At 37.6% G+C, this 19,934-nt stretch overlaps 1 protein-coding gene across 1 annotated transcript; it reads right to left on the bottom strand.

Annotated features, from left to right (window-relative positions):
• Nucleotides 1–374: 374 nt before the first annotated feature.
• sdr16c5b (short chain dehydrogenase/reductase family 16C, member 5b) lies at nt 375–17,770 on the bottom strand. The gene is made up of 7 exons (XM_036596375.1): nt 17,649–17,770; nt 17,166–17,493; nt 11,825–11,956; nt 10,401–10,500; nt 10,114–10,258; nt 4,150–4,275; nt 375–1,160 (listed from the first exon to the last, which is right to left on the bottom strand). Exons 2-7 carry the CDS (start codon nt 17,484–17,486, stop codon nt 1,067–1,069), a joined length of 918 nt encoding a protein of 305 aa, XP_036452268.1. The 5' UTR covers nt 17,487–17,493; nt 17,649–17,770; the 3' UTR covers nt 375–1,066.
• Nucleotides 17,771–19,934: the final 2,164 nt, after the last annotated feature.

Below are 19,934 nucleotides of genomic sequence, written 5' to 3'. Positions count from 1 at the left end.
CTAAAAATGAGCAATCACTGAAATAGCTTTTAAACAGCTATAGGTTATGATGATATAATACGGAGCAATGGTGTGTTATCATAATAGAGGACTGAGGGAGATTTGATTGAAGTGCTCCATTTTCAGCTGTTTCAAGTAACTATTCTTCAAAGACCTGTAATTCATCATAAGCATGAGTGTTTGTACAGTGAAACGCAGTTATATTGCTTGGCGGAGTCGTTGCGCCATCAAAAAAAATGGATCAGTGGCATTTTATACTGGGTGATAAGAATTACACCCCTACAAAATGAGCTATTTGTGTGAAAAAAACAGCGTAAAGGCAAATTAAAATAAGCATTCTGTAAATATCTGAAGAACAATCTCATGCAATGAAGTCACAACAACAAACTCATGTATTTCAGTCTTGTTCACACCAGTCTTGCATTAGTGGGTTTTATAGTAAGAGGTGTTTTATTCTGTGAACTCTTTTGCTATGTTTAGCACCCACTTCCATTGCACACATTTTTAAAGTGAAGATCAAATTTAATATTTAAAGGCATAGTTTTTATAAGAGCAATTAAAGGGTTCAGTCAAGGCACATTCATGCAAGTAGTATATATCTTTCACAAAGAGGCAAATAGACATAACACAGTTGTAAACAGTGCTTGCTTTGCTTTTCAAAATGAAAGATTTTATATGTGAGTATTTTCTTAAAATACAGACAGTTTTATCCTATTTATGTAAAGACTTGCGCTACTCTTATAACATTGACATTATGGCTGCACATGCTAAAGTAATATCCAGTTACACATGAGCAGTATCATTAAATCGTTAGATAGACATAGCCTAGAGAACACAAACTGTACAGTAAAAAGTGCTTTTGAGAACGGTTATAACGGAATGCCTTTGATTGCTAACGACTTGCAAAGTTGTTAAAATGGTAATTCTTCATAGCTTTATTATTCCTCTTATACACTTCCTCTTCACAGTGCTTATAGCAGCAGATGCTCTTCAGAATCTCTTCTATGGCATCAGATGTATGGATGGACATTATCAGTTGGCTTTCATCAGTCTTCTGTTGGCAAACTCAGTCGCTCTTGTTGCGACCTTTGAACTTGGCCATGAAGTCAAATGCTCCCAGATAGGCGCCCAAGAGCAATCCCACTTTAACAGGCAGAATACTGAGAGACAAAAAAAGAAATATAAGAAAGGAACATCAAAACAACCAACAACATGACAGTATAATACAGCTAAACAAAAACATACATTCATTCAGCAGTATGTTTCAGTGTAAACATGATTCATGGAAACATACTGGTAGTTGACTGTAGTAGAAGGGAGGGAAATCTTAGTGTGGCTTCAGACAAGAAGTAACAATTTGAGCGGTCATGAATTTATTTAAATCTTCACATCATTTTTCTTTAAATAGAAATAAGTTAGAGTTGTATGCAAAGGTTTGGACATCCTGGTTGATTCCTGAACTGAAAAGAAGTAAACACAACATTGAAGTAAATTCAATGCATTACCTTTTTAAGTGTAAATTGACTGAAGTGTTCATGAAATGACTGCTGACTCTGGACTGCTTAAATGAACTGCAATAGTGTTAAATAAAAACCTACATCCAACACGAAGAGAGTAGAAGCAAATATATAACCCCCAGATAAGGCTCATCATTTTAGCAATGGTACCAGCTCATCAGGTCATTCAGTCAAAAGGTAGAAATAAATACAGCAAGTATTTATACTTAAAAAATAGCAGTAAGTAAGTACTGGTAGTAAATCTGCAGGGGATTGACGGTACGAGAGAAAGAGCAGTATGATCAAACAGTCATGTACACACACACACACAGAACAATGCGGCAGAAATCTGGCAGCCGATCAGTCGGGCTGGTAAGTGGTTTATCCATTACTGCATCATGGTCTCATCATAGCTGCAGCATAAGCTGTGTTGTCACTAATTAAAATCTTAAATGCTGGCATAATTATTCTAGAGTTCAAAGAGCTCTGAGCATTAACAGCAGAGAGCACACACACACATGTACACACACACCAGACACTGTAATCACACATATACACACAGGACATATGTACACATTTATATACACACATGTGCACATAGTATGTACCATACAATGCCAAAGTCTTCGTAGGCATCTAAGGAAATGATACATAAAGCCATTTATCTAGGGCACTAAACATTTATTTATTCAACAAATACCATTACACTGTCAGAAAAAGAGATACTGTACAGTAAAAGTGCAAACAATGTAAATGTACCCTCAACGGTACAACAATGGTTAAAGGTACATATTGTACCTTTTCATTATCTAATGTTTTAAAACTGTATAATAAAACAGCACAATGTTCTCTAATTAAAGATACTGAGAACGTATCCTTGAGGGCACCATCCCAGTGACAGTTTAGTACTTTTTATTCTGAGAGTGTAGAGCAAATAAACAACACACTGTGACTGTATGTGTGAGTAAATTAGCTTCCTTCAGGAAATTCAGTATTTTCAGTTATGATCCAATACCTACTTCAGCTTCTCAATCTTTGATTAAATTAAATCTTCTAACTGTATTAAATCTTCTAACTGTATCTAACTGGGTTCTTCTATAACCATAGAACTATAGTAATTTATATATCGTAGGTGTCCTCGTATTTCCAAAATGATAGCTTTACAGAAGAAGGAAAAAACATACTTTACTTTTATTGTAAGTCAATGGAACCAGAATTTTTACCAAGTCATTTTGGGCCTTTTCTGTTGCTCCATGCATCATGAAAGTTTACACACAATGTAAAGGGCAACAAACATTTTCAATTTACGTCCAAAACTGAAAAATGGAAAACATTATATATACGATATAAGAATGAGATATGAGGTTTAGTTCCGTCAGCAGCGATATATATATATATATATAGTAAAGTTTGAGGGGAGGGAAAGGGCTTCTGCTCTGGATGCACCCAAGCTCAAAGGACAGCTCTTTTGGGGCTTAACTTGTTATTAAAGATTATTAAATCTTAAGCTCAGGACTGAAATTTGTATCAAACCTGAAAATGTGTATAGTTAGAGCTGTAATGCTTAATTATACAGTGGGTTACACAATAAATTACATTTACATTCGACTTACATTTTGTATCGACAAGTTCGAGTCTGAACTTCTGACTTTGTTTGTTTTGATGTAAAGCAATGACAAGCAAAAAACATGGCTTTTTTTTCTTTCCACAAAACAAAACTATACACACAAATTTTCATTAAATTCGAATAATAAAATAGCTCCACTTCTCCTTCAAACACAAATGTAGTCTGGACTGAAAGTTTAGAATCTGCTCTTTCCACAATTTCTCTGCTTGTTTCAATGAGCTATGAGTGACAGATAATTAATACAAAATTACAGCATGCTTTTGTTATTAAGGGTCCATAAATGAACATGTTTCAACTGTCAGTTTGCAGTAACTTACATAAGTAAATGAAAAACTAGGTAGATCTTAGCAAACCTCACACACTGTTTCACCTTGTTATGATGGGAAGTCAAACCTTTCAGTTGAACCACCACATTACACACTTCTATAACTCAAGAATAATTCAGACAGTTTCACCGTAGTCCATTATTCAGTCACTAATTAATAAGCCTAGGATTTTAAGCTGTTTAACCACTTTTGGAGCAAAAGATTTTGAGCATCTGCTTTTAACAGTAGTTTGGAAAAGAAAACTGTCAAATCATTATTTAGGCAAAACCTGCTCTTCATACTTAGGATGATATTTTGCATTGCAAAACATATCCAAACTAGTAGTAGAGAGCTGGTTAATGTTTTTTGCAAGTATTTTTTCTTACCTAATAGAAAAGTAACAGTGAACTTATGAAATATTTCTTAACTCAAACTTGTGATGGGTCATGTACATTATAATGTAGTATATAATTATTAATATATTTTTACATAAACACGTGTATGAGTATCATTATGGGTTATACAGATTAGTCTATGTAAAGTGTAGCAATGTTGGTCCAGTATCCTAAGCAGTTAACCCCTTAAAACCCCTGGATTTTTACATGCTAAGTCTTATTATTCAGTAACTACAGGGACTTCAGTGTAAACTGGCTGAGCTATTCTTAGTTTATAGGAGTATTCAGTAAAACTTTGGGCCAGTTTGAAGAAAAGAGCAACTTACTTTTTCAAAGCGATGACAAGATACATGCTGCGAGGAAGACACAGTAAGACCTGATCTCTTCGAACAGCATCCACAATCTTTCTACACACATATTCCGGGTCCAGAATGGGCATCAGTCGGGGCCACCTGCACAAACACACACACATTCACAACTAACAATTACTTTTTACTGACCGTTTTGTTCATTTACAATGGCAATTTGTTTATACAGAAAGGACCTCAGTGACTGAAGATAACAGACAGTACATATATGAATAATGAACAATGAATAATGAATTATTTGAACTTTTGAAGTTAATACTGAAAGATCTGGGCTTGTATTAGAGCCTACCAATATATCAGTTGCTTGAAAATATTGGCCAATATTATTGACGTATGATATTATCATATTGGCTGATGATATCGCCATTAGCACCTTTTGGTTTTTTGGGATTTAGCTCCATATACTGCACTCTCAGTTTGGCTATATTGCTCCAATACAGGCTGAACTAGACAATCTGAACACAAAACACTGTCATGGTAAGTAATACAAAAACATAAAATACATCCAAATGTAACCTTTATCATGAGAATAACATGTTATAACACAAAACCCTTTTTATAAAGAAAACTAATGGAATAGTTATAATGGAATAATGATAAGCAGAAAGCAAAAACTTAAAGCATTATGGGTAGCTCCGCCCCCACTGCTACAGCGTTTATATTATTTAAGACTGTAAGTATCAGTTGTTTAATTGAGTTTAGGAAGTGGGATAATTTAGAACTGACAATCATATCAGTAAGTAAAACACTGTTTGACTCAGAGCGTAAAACAAAACTATCAGAGCCTAAAACAAAAACTGTTGGCTGATTTCACAGCCTATCCGAATTTTTAGCCCCCTAAAATTAGTAGCCATAATGGTTATAAAATGTGCTTTTTCAAACCAATTTTCAGTCATGTCCTTTTCCACCCACTAGCTAGGTCTCCCCCAGTCACACAATGTTACCACAATGCGAGGGTGAAAGCTAACACATGCTTCCTCCGAGTCATGTGAAGCACCACCAGATCTTTTTGAACTGCTGCCAACACAACATCATTTGACAGTGCTTGGAGGAGAACTCTCTCTTCTAATTCTCTTGTGTCAGCTAACAGACACCCGGTAGGGGAGGACCATAACCAGAGAGAGCAAGACCAAGTCCACGGATGGCTGTTGCATCACTCGTGCATCATCTCCCACTTATAGGCCCAACACTTAGGACAGCTGCCCCACTTGGGAGCCCCCTTGGCCCTAAAGTTTTCATATCGGTCAGATCCTAGTTTTTGAAAAATCTCAAATTAAGGCTAATAATCTATGTAATGGGTTTCCAAATAATTTTGACATGTTTTTCTGCACTTAGTAAAGAACAGAAAACCTGTTTATTTGAAACTCATAATGTGTCTTTTTATGGGTTATTCCGCTGTATAATTTAAACAGAATTTTTCCATTTCTGCATTTAACTGCAACTTTGCTGTATTTCCAAGCACATGATGCATGCTAGATAGTCAAACAAGATTAGAGGAGATAACAGCACCTTCCTCATGAGAGAGAGACAGCCTAGTTAATTTTTCAACATGGTGATGAATTTAATTGTGTTGTTAATAAGGTTGTAACTATATTGTAGTTAGGCATAGCATTAACTTACATATAAGGCTACAGTACTGAATCAGCTGGAAAGGGAATATTTTTTGATTATTATCCTGTGACCTTTTACAGCAGTGTTAACCTCCTTAATCAGTGTCAGCATGTGCTAGTTTCCCAGAAATGTTTTGACCCTAAACTAGACATGAAAGGAGTCTGTGTATGAAAGTCAGCTAGCTAAGTTAGCTAATGTTAATTAAGAGTGGCTAGTTAGCCTCACTGATAAATACTGAATATTTATTTATTGAATTTTCTTATTTTTCATCAGTTCTCTGCGAAGAAAACATTTTACAGCATGTTATGTTAAAGCGTAGGTTTATACATTTTTCACATTTTTGTTTTGTTCACCATGATGATGTTTTGTGCTCATATTTAGTAGTAGAGCCTGTCCTGCTGTGATAAATGTAAACAGGTGGTGACTTTAAGCTTAGCAGTTGCTAAAGGGACTCTTAATAGGCAACCTTGTAAGGTTTTGCTTTATTGTCAGGATATCAGAAGTTTGAATCCTGGTGATGCCACTGTCCAAAAAGGTCACTAATTATTGGCACAATAATGATATTTACGTTGACACTGCCAAATCTGCAGATTGTCAATAATGGCTGATATTATCTGTCAGCTGATATATTGGTTGGGTTCTAGTGAAGTTTACAAACGATTTTTCTCTTTTCAGATGCTTACGGATAAAAATGTAAAAACATGCAATGAACTGTATATGAAGTAAAGGAATTATTCTCTATGTGCTTACTGTACTTACTGAATATTTACTGTTATTTAACAGAACAGTCTGTTAAAGCAGTGATGGAATTGTCTATTAACTTTACATTAAAATGTAATGTTAATCTCTGCCAGTATATTATACATTTGTAACTTTTTTTGGTTGTTTTTACTGTATGCTTACTGTATGGTTGTTGTGTAACTGTATGCTACAGAGCTCTAATCCACAATGAGCCTGCCTCCTCAGCGATGCTTTAAATAAATGCAACCCCTGGTTCACTATGACAGTGATCGTTCTACTCACTTATAGTGCCTAATGTTTAAATGAGCATCCAGCAGAGCAAACGATAATACTTTAGCTGGGTTTGACAGATACTAATTAAAATAATCAGCAACATAACTTCTGAAGAGGCAGGACCACCTACGCAGCCCCTAAACACCAAAACACACGTTCACCTCAGCAACATCTGACAAACACACACTGATCATTCAAATAGAACCTGACACCTGAGACATCGCTCCGGGCTAGTGAGTCTCCAAAGCTGTCTGCCTGTCAGTCCACCTACATCTCTTTCACTCTCTCTCTCACTCCATCTCTATCTTTTCCTTTCTCTCTCTCTTTATCTCTGAGAAGCTGAAATGCTCTAGTGCCTGAAGATAGAGCCAAGCAAATTGTGCAGCGCTTTAAATGTACTATATAAAGCTGTAACTTTTATAATTAAAAAGGAGCTTGCTGAGCTAGCCATGCATACTGATTTGCTGACACAGCATGTGGTAAATGTACTAGCCTACATTACACTACTTTGTTTTCTATATAATGTCAGGATGTGATGTCATAATTTTGTCCTATGTGTGTGTGTGTATGTGTGTATATATATATATATATATATATATATATATATATATATATATATATATACAATGACGTGCCAAAAGTCATTGGACAGGAACTAGTATCGTGTAGGACCCCCTCTAGACCAGCAAAGTGCAGCAACTCAACATGGCATCGTTTCCACAAGTGAAGGGTTCCACACCAGTATGGAACCACCGCTCGCCTGCACACTGCCCTATTGACAACTGGGGTCTGCACCACACATGAACCCTGCCATCAGCTCGAAACAATTAGTACCGTGATTCATCGGACCACGCCACATGTTGCCTGACCTCTAGGGTCCAGTTAGCAATCTCACAAGCCCACGTGAGGCGCTGTGTCCAGTGTTGTGGTGTTAACAGAGGCACTCTGGGGGTCTTCTGCTCCCATATCCCATGGAAGCTAAAGAATGCTGCACTGACCTGCGGGATACTCGTGTGGGGCCTCCTGCATTGAATGTGGATGTGATTTCTGCTGTGAGTCGCTTGTTTTTTGCGCGGGCAATTCTAGCCAGACGCCACCTTCACAATCATTAATCACCTGAGGGGCGGCCACTGCGCTGTCCAATGTGGGTGGTAATGCCTTCTATGACGTATTCCCCATACACATGTGGCACTATGGACCAAGAAATGTTAAATGCCCGCACAACTTCGGAAATGGAATGTCTAATCCGTTTGGCACCCACCATCATGCCTCAATCGAACTCTGATCTTTCACGTTACCTTGCCATAAGCATGCTGGCCAGTGTTGAACCTCACTCACAAGATAACATCTCACAACTTATATAGTGTGGGCATTCCCAAACCTAATATATATGAAGTAACTATTTGTAACAAATGTCCATATGTGTTACATATAACTATCTGGATGTAACAATAATGTCAGATATTTTAAACTATATATAGGTACCTATACGTAATAACATGCCCTTATGTGTAATATATATAGGAAAGCATTTAAATGTAATAATATGTCTCATAAAAATCATCTCAAACTGGTTACATGAACATGACAATGAGTATTATGTACATAGAAGTGTCTATAATATGTTCTAGATGCATTCTATATGTGCCTATATATGTACTAATATTTCCCATATGTATTATATATGTAAGTGCCTATATTTATTAGTTATATGTCCCATGTGTATTATGTATATATGTGTCCATATGTAATATGTCCCATATGCATTCTATATACACTCACCAAGCACTTTATTAGGAACATCTGTACACCTACTCATTCATGCAATTATGCAATCTACCAATCGCACAGCAGCAGTGCAGTGCATAACATAATGCATCTATGGGCCAGCAGCTTTAGGTAATGCTCACATCAACCATCAGAATGGGGAAAAAATCTGATCTCAGTGATTTTGACTGTGGTATGATTGTTGGTGCCAGATGGGCTGGTTTGATTATTCCTATAATTGCCAATCACCTGGGAATTATCACGAACAACAGTCTCTAGAGTTTACTTAGACAATAAAGAAAAAAACATCTAGTGAGCAGCATTCTTCAGATGGAAATGCCTTGTTGATCAGAGAGGTCAGTGAAGAAAGGCCAGACTAGTTCAAGCTGACATATAGACAACACTAACTCAGATAGCCACTCCATACAACTATGGTGAGCAGAAAAGCATCTCAGAATGCACAATACTTCAAACCTTGAGGCAGATGGGCTACAACAGCAGAAGACCACAGCTTCCACTTCTGTAAGCCAACAACACAAATTGAACAATGATTTCAGTTTAATTCAGTGGCCTTCCCAGTAAACGGATCTGAATCCAGTAGAACATCTTTGTGATGTGGTAGAACGGGAGATTTGCAGCATAAAGGTGCACCTGAAAAATCTGCCAGACCAGAATCTAAAAGGAATGTTTCCAACATCTTGTGGAATCCATCCATGAAGAAGTGAGGCTGTTTTGAGAGCAACAGGAGGCACTGCCCAGTATTAGTAGTGTTCCTAATAAAGTGCTCGGTGAGAATATTGTCAATGTATCAACATTTTTTTAATTATTATTTTTATACTTTATTTGAACATAGCAGCTGTTCTTTACATTGTTTGAAAATGCAATGAATGAATCAACAGAATTGGTTCAAAATCTCTTGAAATAAAATCTCTTTACATTTCTTTACTGTACATTAACTTCATTAAATGTTACAAAAGTTTTTGTCTTCTGTGAAGTTTCTATTTTGCTGATACATTAGTTTTTTGAGTAGATCAAAGCCACCTGGACGTCGTCTGAATGCGGGCTTCCACAGAAGGAATAAGACTAACAAATAAATCTGACCTTTTTGTACAAAGGCCTTAACAGGGTCAGTGTCACAAATGTGTTTCAATGTGAATAGTGACCTGAAAATAGTACAGAATCCTGAATGTCTTTCTCATTTTACTTGTTTTCTGTGTTTTTATTTGTTTTATATTTTTTTATAAATGACAAATTTGCAGGATTAAAAAACAAGCCTAGTAGTCTCAGATTTTGAACCCCACTGTATATGTAACAAGAATTCTCTAAGTTTGATCCTGAACTTAACATTTATGTTAATACTGGTAAACAAAAAGAAAAGGCTTTCAGTTTTAAACTAATAAAATAGCTTTCGTAAAAAGTATTTTGCTGGTTGTCACATTGCAGGTTCCCCATGTGTTTCTCTGAATTCTTTAGAAAAAGAAAATATACAAAAACAAACACACACTCGCACACACTGTCTGGGCATCTTACTTTGTGTTGGCTCCATCAAACATTCCAGTGTTGATAAAGAAGGGGCAAACTATGGTGGTCTTCACTCCATCACAGCCTGCAGCCAACAGCTCCAAACCTACAGACTCTGCAAAGCCAACTGCTGCAAACTTACTCGCACAGTAATCTGTCAAACACACACACACACACACACACACACACACACACACACACACACATATGTGTGTGAAACAGGATGCTTTCTGAGTGTTGTTGGGGTGGAGGAGTTAATGTTTACCGTCACAGTCATTATGGGGGAGGGTATATACCTGCCAGTCCACTGACTCCAACAAGTCCAGCAGAGCTAGCGATGCTGACCAGATGACCGTGGTTTCCAGCAATCATTGCTGGGAGAAATGCCTTGTACATCTAAGGAGAAAAAAGCAAGATAATTGTATAGAAGGATTATTATGTTGAACACCAGAGGTGGCTATCTAGCCTAAGCCTATACTCAAGTAAAAGTATTATAATTGCCATGACATAATGACTCAAGTAGAAGTGGCCTAAAGTATAAATAAAAACAAATTGAACACAAAAAAACCCACAGAAGTAAAAGCGAGCAACCTCAGATCAAAAACTCCTCTGTCTGAGTTCCCCATAGAACTGCAGGGGAACTTCTTATTATATCCTGCATCTACCAGCAGAGGAACTGAAGCATGTGAGGTGCCCTTCTTCTCTTTTTTGATCCTTTGTTCAAAAATAAAATTTGAAAACTTGAGAGTGAGAGTTGTGAGCAACATCAAAGCAGTGTGGCTGTTTTAACAACTCCAAATGTAACTGGGTAAAATGCAGATTCCCTTACAAATAAGCAGGACTTATCATTTGAAAATACTCAGAAAAGCACAAATCCATCAAAAATGTACCTAAAATCAACCGGAAATCAAAATGGACCTTTTTTTAAACCTTGTTAGTTCATCTTCCTGGCTGCATTAAGCAGCACATATCATCCCACATCATTTAAAAGACAAAATTCTTGCTTTCATGTAATCTTCAATCAAAGTGCAGTGACTTTTTCCCACCTTTAAAACATCTTTGAGTTTTGATACCGTGTTTCACTCAGAAATACCTCACAGTACGGAAGGAAAACATGTCATGATTTCCAAATCTAATTAAAGGGTCTATATCATAAAAAAACGGCTGAGATCTGTTTTGATTGACTGTTCTGTATTGTGCCTCATTCAAAAAGCAGTCTGGGCTGAAACACTCCCTGTAACTTCAGTGTGAATGAGGGGGGCTAAACTGCTGTAGGCCAAGATTTAAATGCATTGGTTTTCATGACATGACAAACACGCTAAATTCAAAACAGGCTGTTTTTGCAGCTTCATTCGCATATATGGACTGTATGGACTGAGTAAATGTTACTGATACAGGCTCTTTAAGTTCTTAAATGTAACTAGTTGCTATCCACCTCTGCTGTACACTTTTCCTGTGCTTGGGTTATAAAGGTGAGAACAGAACCTTCATGTATGTTTTTGTGTGTGACAGAGACAAATGTAAAGTGCAATGAAAAAAATATATACTTTGACTTTACATGATTCAAATGTGTCCGTTTCACATGAACAAAATGTCTTACATCAAAACAATTCTTGGCCAAAAATGTAAGCAGTTTTACTGGTTTTACATGTGCAACCAACTGATATCATGTAAATTCATTTTTTTTCAAAATAAGAGAGAGTAAATCAGAATAACTAACCCAGAAGTGGGCCATGCTGTTGACCTCCATTGTCTTCTGTAAGAGAGCATCCGGAGACTGCAGGAACTTCTTGCCTGTGACGATGCCGGCATTGTTCACCAAAATAGTGACATCACCAACCTCCCGTTTGACCTACAGGACAAATTGGGTCAGTGTTAACTTTCTCCAGCTGGACTACATACAATGAGTTAGTGTTTTCAGCCTCTACAGCCATTCAGGACAAACGTTACAGTGCGTTTTAGAGTCAATAGACTGTTCTGTTCTGGAGCCACTAGGTTATGTGGTTTATGTGTTGGGTGAGAGATTAATAACTCCTCTTTCAGCCAGTTTGTTACACAAGCCTGAACTGATAAAGACTGTGCAAGTGCGTCTGTTGAATTTGAGCTTGTGTACACCTTGCTTTAACATGTGTTTTCATCTTATCGTGATGGGGGCTGACAAAATAAAGCTGGTCTTACTAACATGTTATCAAACAAAAACAAAACTTGCTAAAGAGGAACTGTTTAAAACTCTGAATGAGTCAAGGACGTCTTCATTGTAGAAATACTGGCCCATAATGATCAAAGCTGCATACGCTTAAAATCTGATTGTAAAAGGAGCGCATGCTCATAACCAAAACTATCATCACTATCATCAATAATACCAATAATAAGAGTAAAAATAGAAAATAACAATAATAATTTGTGTGCATAACAATAATAATAACAATAATAATTTGTGTGCATGGCAACCCAGTACAAAATTGGATGTACTTATTTTACACGCACATTGGTATAAACGATCACTAACTATACTATGTACCATTTAAAGAAATATTACCCTTTGCTTTTGTTTTATACTACTACACCTGCCAAAAAATAGCAAATACAAAACACAGCTAGTGCACACACTGCAGTCTCATACACTGTAATAATACAGCATTTAAACATGTTATTGTAAGTAAAATAATCACAATACGCAATAACGTCATTCTACCTAGGACTACAGAGTAAAGTAACACTAAAATGTGTGGTCAGTAGGGGGAGAAGTACACTCACAGTTAGACCTCAAACTCCGCCTACAAGCACAGCAATTGGCTGGCTTCCTACCCAAACATCTGCATGAATTAGGACATGTTTCAGGTAAAAGATATGTAAATGAGGTGCTGGTAGGCGGAGTCTTGATTCATTATTAGTGCTCAAATCTCCACTTGTTTCCACGTCTTATGACAGTTTCAGGAATCAGACGCAGTGTAGTTTGTTGTCCTTAAAGGTGGTCAAATCTGCGCTCTTTTTTCACACAACTATGATAAATGAGGACCATTATGACCTGGTCAATACATCAGATAAAAAGCACATTGCTCACATTTGTAGAGCTTGCAATAGTATTCTGAGCTATGATAGCAGAGCAGAGCATTCATTGTGGATGCACCTCGCCCTAGCATAAAACTCTTTTTGCAATATTTGGGTGTTTTTTCAATTTTCTGGCTTTTTCCATTCAGAACTGGTGGATGGAAAACCCGCTAGTACTTCTTCACACCAGTTAAGTCAGTGTCGGCTACAGCAAAAGCTCAGCTTTTAGACAAAGTGTTTTGGCCTATTTTCTAGAAAAAAATTAAGATTATCAATAATATTGCAAACCCTGCCCCCCTCCCACAACCAAACAAATACATGCGATCCACTGCAGCACACTTTCTATTCTATTTTTAGTGTATATGTTTTTTTTTTAACATCTTTTAAAAACTTCTTCATCCATCAATATAGTAAACATTACTGCAGATATGTGTATTCATGAGCTTCTTCTGGTGCAGATTTATGGTGACTTGCTTACTAATGGCTAATGAGGAACTTAAAAGCCACGTACTTTACAAATGAAAAACAAGGCGTTTTCCGTCATTACAGCAGTGTTTTCATAATTCAGCTATCCACTAGAGCACTTTGGCTGTATAGAAAATACTGCAAATTTTACTCATTAAATCATAGTGGGGAATTTACTCTACCATAGGCTTTTTTTAAGGCCCCATTATAACTCAGTGTTTTAACAGAAAAAGTGAATGAAATTTTTGTTTGTACATACTATTCAATTTTATTTATTACCATTTTTCTGAGAACACCAGTTGTAGACGGGGATCAGAAGAACTTTTTCTCCAGGTTAGAGCTAGCTACTCTAGGAAAATATATGCACTTAACATGAAGTAAAATAAGTAGGAGAGGAAACAGTGTGGTGAAGCTAGCATCACAGAGCGTAACAGACAGCTTCTTAAAAAATCTCTCTCTCTCTCTCTCTCTCTCTCTCTCTCTCTCTCTCTTAAACAGATAAAAACTGACTGCTAGGGTTCTCAAATATGAACCCAGAGTGTGATATTCAGGGGGTCCCATGCATTAGGTTTTTAACTTTTCTGGCATTGCTTGGCTACTAACTCACTAGCCATAGCGGCGCTGATGCTAGCTTGATGGCAGCAAATGTTTGGTTTAACAATTGTTCTTCTGGAAATGCTATTTTGTAGTTTGGTAACACTGTATTCCACACATTAACTGAGGTCTTACACTTCTTTTGTGTCTTTGGTTTGAAAAGTAATTAACAGTTCACTCTTTCCACTATGCTCTTGGGAAACTGGGCAAGTTTTCACATTCACAAATATGCTACAGCATGTTGTGAAGTTTTTCAGGGGTACCCTGGCCATAGGCCAATTGGGTGAACCAATTTGCTACAGCAGCACCCTGAGGCAGAGCAGTGCTGCATCTCTAATTAGTTTAGAATACAAAAGACAGAAGCTAAGCACTTCATGCGTGAAGCAGGTTAACAATGACCTATCCTTGCATTTGTGTTTAAGTGTGTATTTTTTCCTAAAAAAATTGTCGTAAAACGTTTTTTTTCCACGACACCCCAGAAGTTTTATTTTGAAATATTCAGGTTAATTAGGGGCTTCCAAACCCCCCCAGGACCCCCTGTATTTCGCACCTTGGGTGAACTCCAATTTCCCAACATATTTTCAAGCCTTTTAAAGGTAAATTAGTCCTCTCCGATTATCTCTCAGTTCTTTTCCCAATTATCACCGCGATTATTGTCTTTTACACATCGCCATCAGGGTTACTTATTCAGCATCAACAATATCCGATTATATCGCCCTATCGCCCAGGCCTAGCAGAGTTTTAAAGATTTTGTTTTGTTGATCAACTCAAATGCTTAGTAAATCAAATCTCTGTAAAAGTATGTATGTGATAATCTGTCTCTGTTGCGTATAAATGTGTTCAGGTTTAAAATTTAGCAGTACCTGTCAAGACTAGTCAGGTTTCAAACATGCGAGTGTAGGAAAGGCATGTGCTTCAATTTCATGCCTGTGCAGATCTCTATCTGTACGTACTTGGTCGGATTCCTTTTACACTTTCCACAAAAATGTATCCCACAAGTTGATCCAGTGACTTGCCAAATTACCACACAAAAAGCACATCAACACAAATATCATTCTGTTCTACTTTTGGTAACCTACTGTAAACATGGTTTCTCACCTGTTACAACTAGCATATTACATACTGCTAAATATCAGAAGAAACTGTTTAAAACAGGCAATGAATCGTTCGCATCAGTGGAAGAAAAGGCTTTAATTTCTGTGTTGGTCAGCACCTCTACAGTCCCGAGGACTATTTGGATATGAGAAAGAAGTTAACCCCTTAAAATCCCATGTTTATGACATACTAAGGCTTATTATTCAGTAACTACATGGACTTCAGTGCAAACTGGGCTGAGCTATTCTTAGGTTACAGAATTGTGCTAAAACTTTGGACATGTGGGTGGGCCCTGGCCATTTGAGGGGATAAAAGTTATGCAACCGTTATGCAGATACAGAAACGCATTCTATTTACACTTGTGTTGATTCGTCTCTGACTACTTCTGAATGTGGTTGGCATGATCTGATTGTAATCCAATTACAATGCGTCCTGGGTGTGTTTACAGCTGACTATTCATGCGGTCAAGTGAAATCCCACCTGATTCAGTGAAAATGTCATTTGCTTGTTTACTCACTACTGTTATGTGTCAACAAGTTGATCTCAATGATGGCACTAGCCTGACTTTGACTAATGTTTACGTTAAGATATGAGAGTTAGAAATAATAAATATATCATGTTGCAGGTTGTGAAGGATCTGTTTGGAAATGGTTACCATGGATGAGCAGCATTATGAAAAGGAAGGAGATAAACAGACATCAGGGCTGACTGCATAGTGCTGATGGAAGCTAACTGTTGAGGCATGTTTTTAAAGGGGAATTCCACGATTTTTTTTCATAATGATTCACAGTGGTGAGAAACCAGGGGTTGTGATGTCTACAATGCAAATATAGCTGAAACGATCAGTGAACCTACCACGTGTCTTTTGTATATTTTCATGTGTAATGTTGATGATGGTAAAATAGAGGTAAACCTGAAAAAAAAGTTTTCTCTGGGGACTATTTTGCCTCAAAAAGCTCTGCATAGAAAAAGCGTTCATAATTTTATCGTACCAAGTAGATGCACACAAACAAAATATGCTACCTCGGTACCTGACAGCACCATTTTTCAGTGTCATAATGGATTTAAAAATCACATTTTAGGACAAAATCTTCTCAAAACTGTCGTAGAATAATGTCTCAGACATCAGGTTGTGCATTCTTGCTCATGTCATGTATTAACTTTCTGTGATGTAGCTTTTATAAGTGTTAAGAATGAACCATTTCACTTCAAACCACTCTGAATGACGTTGTTTACATCTTAACAATCTAATTATCCGGGAAGTTTGAAAAAACAATGGAATTGGTGTACTGCAATTGTGTCAGAGTATTTATGAAGTGTGTACAATTTTAGGGGCCCAGTTCATCACAGGAACCTCTGTGCCATAAGTCCCAGTGAAATACATGTGGAATGTGTGCGTTTGCATGGTCTGCCATTCTATACACCTGCTCTGTTTTGATGCAGCCACAGGTGACTGTACACACAAACACTCCCTCTCCCATTGTGCACTCAAAAAGCATCCAGTTTCACAGGTGAGAGTGTGTGTGTGTGTGTGTGTGTGTGTTCTTGTCTTGCTATACTTGTGAGGACCACATGTCCTTACAATGATAGGACAACATGACATTTTTGCTCAAGTGAGGACATTTTGCTGGTCTTCACTTGAGCGCATGTTGTTTTCACCACAAAGTACTTTTTTTTAAAAAACAAAGACAAATTTCCTTTGGATCCTGAGGTTAAGGTTAGGGTTAGGTTTAGGTGTAGCATTATTTGGCTGCAGTAATGCAAAACTCAGTATAAGCCTATGGAAGTCCTCACCAGGGTTAGCCAGACTGTGTGTGTGTGTGTGTGTGTGTGTGTGTGTGTGTGTGTGTGTGTACCTGGTCTGCCACTTTGTACACCTCTTCTCTCTTACTGCAGTCGCAGGTGTAGGTGTGCGCGCGGGTCCCGTATTCTTCTTTGATCAGTCTCGCTGTCTCTTTGTTGCCCTCCTCGTCTATGTCCCACAGCACTAGTCTCGCGCCAAGTCTCGCGAACTCCAGCGCCATCAGCCTGCCCAGCCCGCTGCCCGCGCCGCTCAGCAGCACCGTCTCCCCGGCAACGCTCTTCCTGCGCGCGGGCACGAGCGCGCGCCACAGCGCCTCCAGACTGAACCAGAGCGAGAGCAGGAGCACCTTCAGCGTCTCCAGGAGGAAGTTCATGACGGCCCTGAACACGAACACAAGAGTTTCTCACTCACTTTAAAGAAAAGCAGCCTGTCAGTAACAACACCCCGACACTCCGCCCCTCAGCCCTGAAAGAGCTCGAGTTCTGCACCGACTTCCGCTCCTCTGAGGAGATGCAGCTCCGTACAGCGAACTTACCTCAGTTAGCAAACTACAGCACAGACCTGCTCGCTCCTCTCTCTCTCTGTTAAACAGACCGGCGCTCGACCTTCGCTCACTCCACACTCCGGTGCTCTCCGTGCTGTCAGTACAAAGGTCAGCGTGGCCGTTTGGGCCGCGGTAACGGTGGAGGATGTGGAGGGCGCGGCCTCTGCTTAACCGTTTACACGCCGGGAGGCATTTGAGGAGCACAGCAAAGAGCGTGGAAGAACTTGCCTGGTGGATAGACACCACACTGAAAAACAGGGTGAGGTGTTGGTACTTCGTTCAAATATCCGTCAACAGCACATAAAATATAGAGGCATCACAGTTATTTAAGAAATGAGCTGAATGATGAAAGTATAGACACTTAAAAAAAGATGGTTCTTCAGTTTGATGGAGAGTGTGTTGTATATGGTTTAATATAGCACCATAAAGGGTTCTTCTATTGTTACGATGTTAAGCTTGTAACTATAAAAGGATCCTTTTTGGTGCTTGATAGAACCATTTTCAAGAAGGTTCTATATAAAACCATATACATCACATTTTCCATCAATCTGAAGAACCATTTCGCCATGCAGAGAACCTTTCAAGCATGCAAATGGTTCTTTGAGTGTACATGGGTCCGTATAGAAACATTGTCTGTACTAAAGAACCCTTGAAGAGCCATCTTTTTTAGAGTATTTATAAAACATTTCATGTAGAAAATTTCATGCATAAATGGTTCTTTATATGGTGAGTGGTGTATATGGTTCTGTACACACACACACACACACACACACACACACACACACATATATATATATATATATATATGTGTGTGTGTGTGTGTGTGTGTGTGTGTGTGTGTATATCACTGTTGTCGGATCAAACCGTTGTATCTCCAAAATGAAAACTTTACAGGAGAGTGTAAAAACATACTCTACTTTTAATATAAATCAATGAAATTTACACACAATATATGGACAACAGGTATTTTCAAATTATGTCAAAACAGAACAAACAACAACAAAAGTAGAGATACAAGGTTTTGTTCTGACAGCAGCAATATATATATATATATATATATACATATATATATATATATATATATTAAAGTATTGTTAAAAAACCAAGCAAGTAAGTACAGAAGTACCAAAACACTAACATAACGTATAGAACTGTAGTGGTACTTGTTATACATGCCGCATCTTTCCAAAGTTTTAAGGAACTGAAGTTTGCTTGGCTGTTCTTTTCTTCTCAGTTTACTTTTAAAATGATAAATGTCAGAAGTCAGAGGTGTGACCAATCACAAAGCTGTATAAATGTTAAGTAACAGAATTACATTAAACACAAAAAAAGGAATTAGTAACTAATGGGTAATGACTACAGTGTAACTGAGTAGAAGTAGATTCCTTTCCTCACAAATATTCTTGAGCAGAGGTAAAGGTATTCTAAATACCCAGGAAAGTACAAATCCATCAGATATTTTCTTGAGTATCTTTTTTCCAGTATGCCAGTAAAAGTTGTGAGATATAAGTTTGTTATACAGTTGAGCAAATGTATGACACTGTTTGAGAGGCTATTCAGCTGCGTGGTTACTTTGCTGCAGGCTATGTACTATGTAAACAGACACTTTGGCCTAGTGAAATATTGTTGGGAGAGCAGTTAGTGTACAGTTATGTGTAAAAATATGGGCACATTTGATTAAAAAAAAACACTTTGGCATGGAACAAACTAAAATGACATGATTTTTTTCCCATTGTCCTTGCAGAACAATTTCTAGTTTAGAAATATTCATAGGTTGTCTTGCATTTGCAACCTTAATCTTTTATTTATTAAACTAGTTCAAGGTTAATGTTGAGGTATGTATTTGGATCATTATCTTGTTGTAATATTCAACTGTTCTTCTTCTTTAATTTATCTTTGCTGACCATGGGACATTTGTATCCAGGATCTGTTCATGTTTAGTAATATGTCTCTCCATTCTCAATATTTCACTGGCTGCCACACAACATACTTAACAGTTTGCAAGTTTTCTTTAATTGAAATGCTTCACTTTGAAGCCAAATAGTTCAATTTTTGTTTAATCAGATCACAGCACTTTGATTCTAAAATGTCTCTGCATTGTCTAGATGTTGTTTTGCATTCTTCAGATGTTGACTTATGTGGTGAGATCACAGTTAAGCTTTCCTTCTGTTGACCCTTCCATGTAGATGATGTTTACCAACAACACTGACTGGTGCAGATTTCCATGCTAGCCAAATCTTCCTGTAGGTCTCTAGCAGAGATGTGGGGGTTTTGCTT

The sequence above is a fragment of the Colossoma macropomum genome, unplaced genomic scaffold (genome assembly GCF_904425465.1).
Source record: "Colossoma macropomum unplaced genomic scaffold, Colossoma_macropomum, whole genome shotgun sequence".
Classification (NCBI taxonomy): domain Eukaryota; kingdom Metazoa; phylum Chordata; class Actinopteri; order Characiformes; family Serrasalmidae; genus Colossoma; species Colossoma macropomum.
This window is presented reverse-complemented; position numbering and strand designations above follow the sequence as displayed.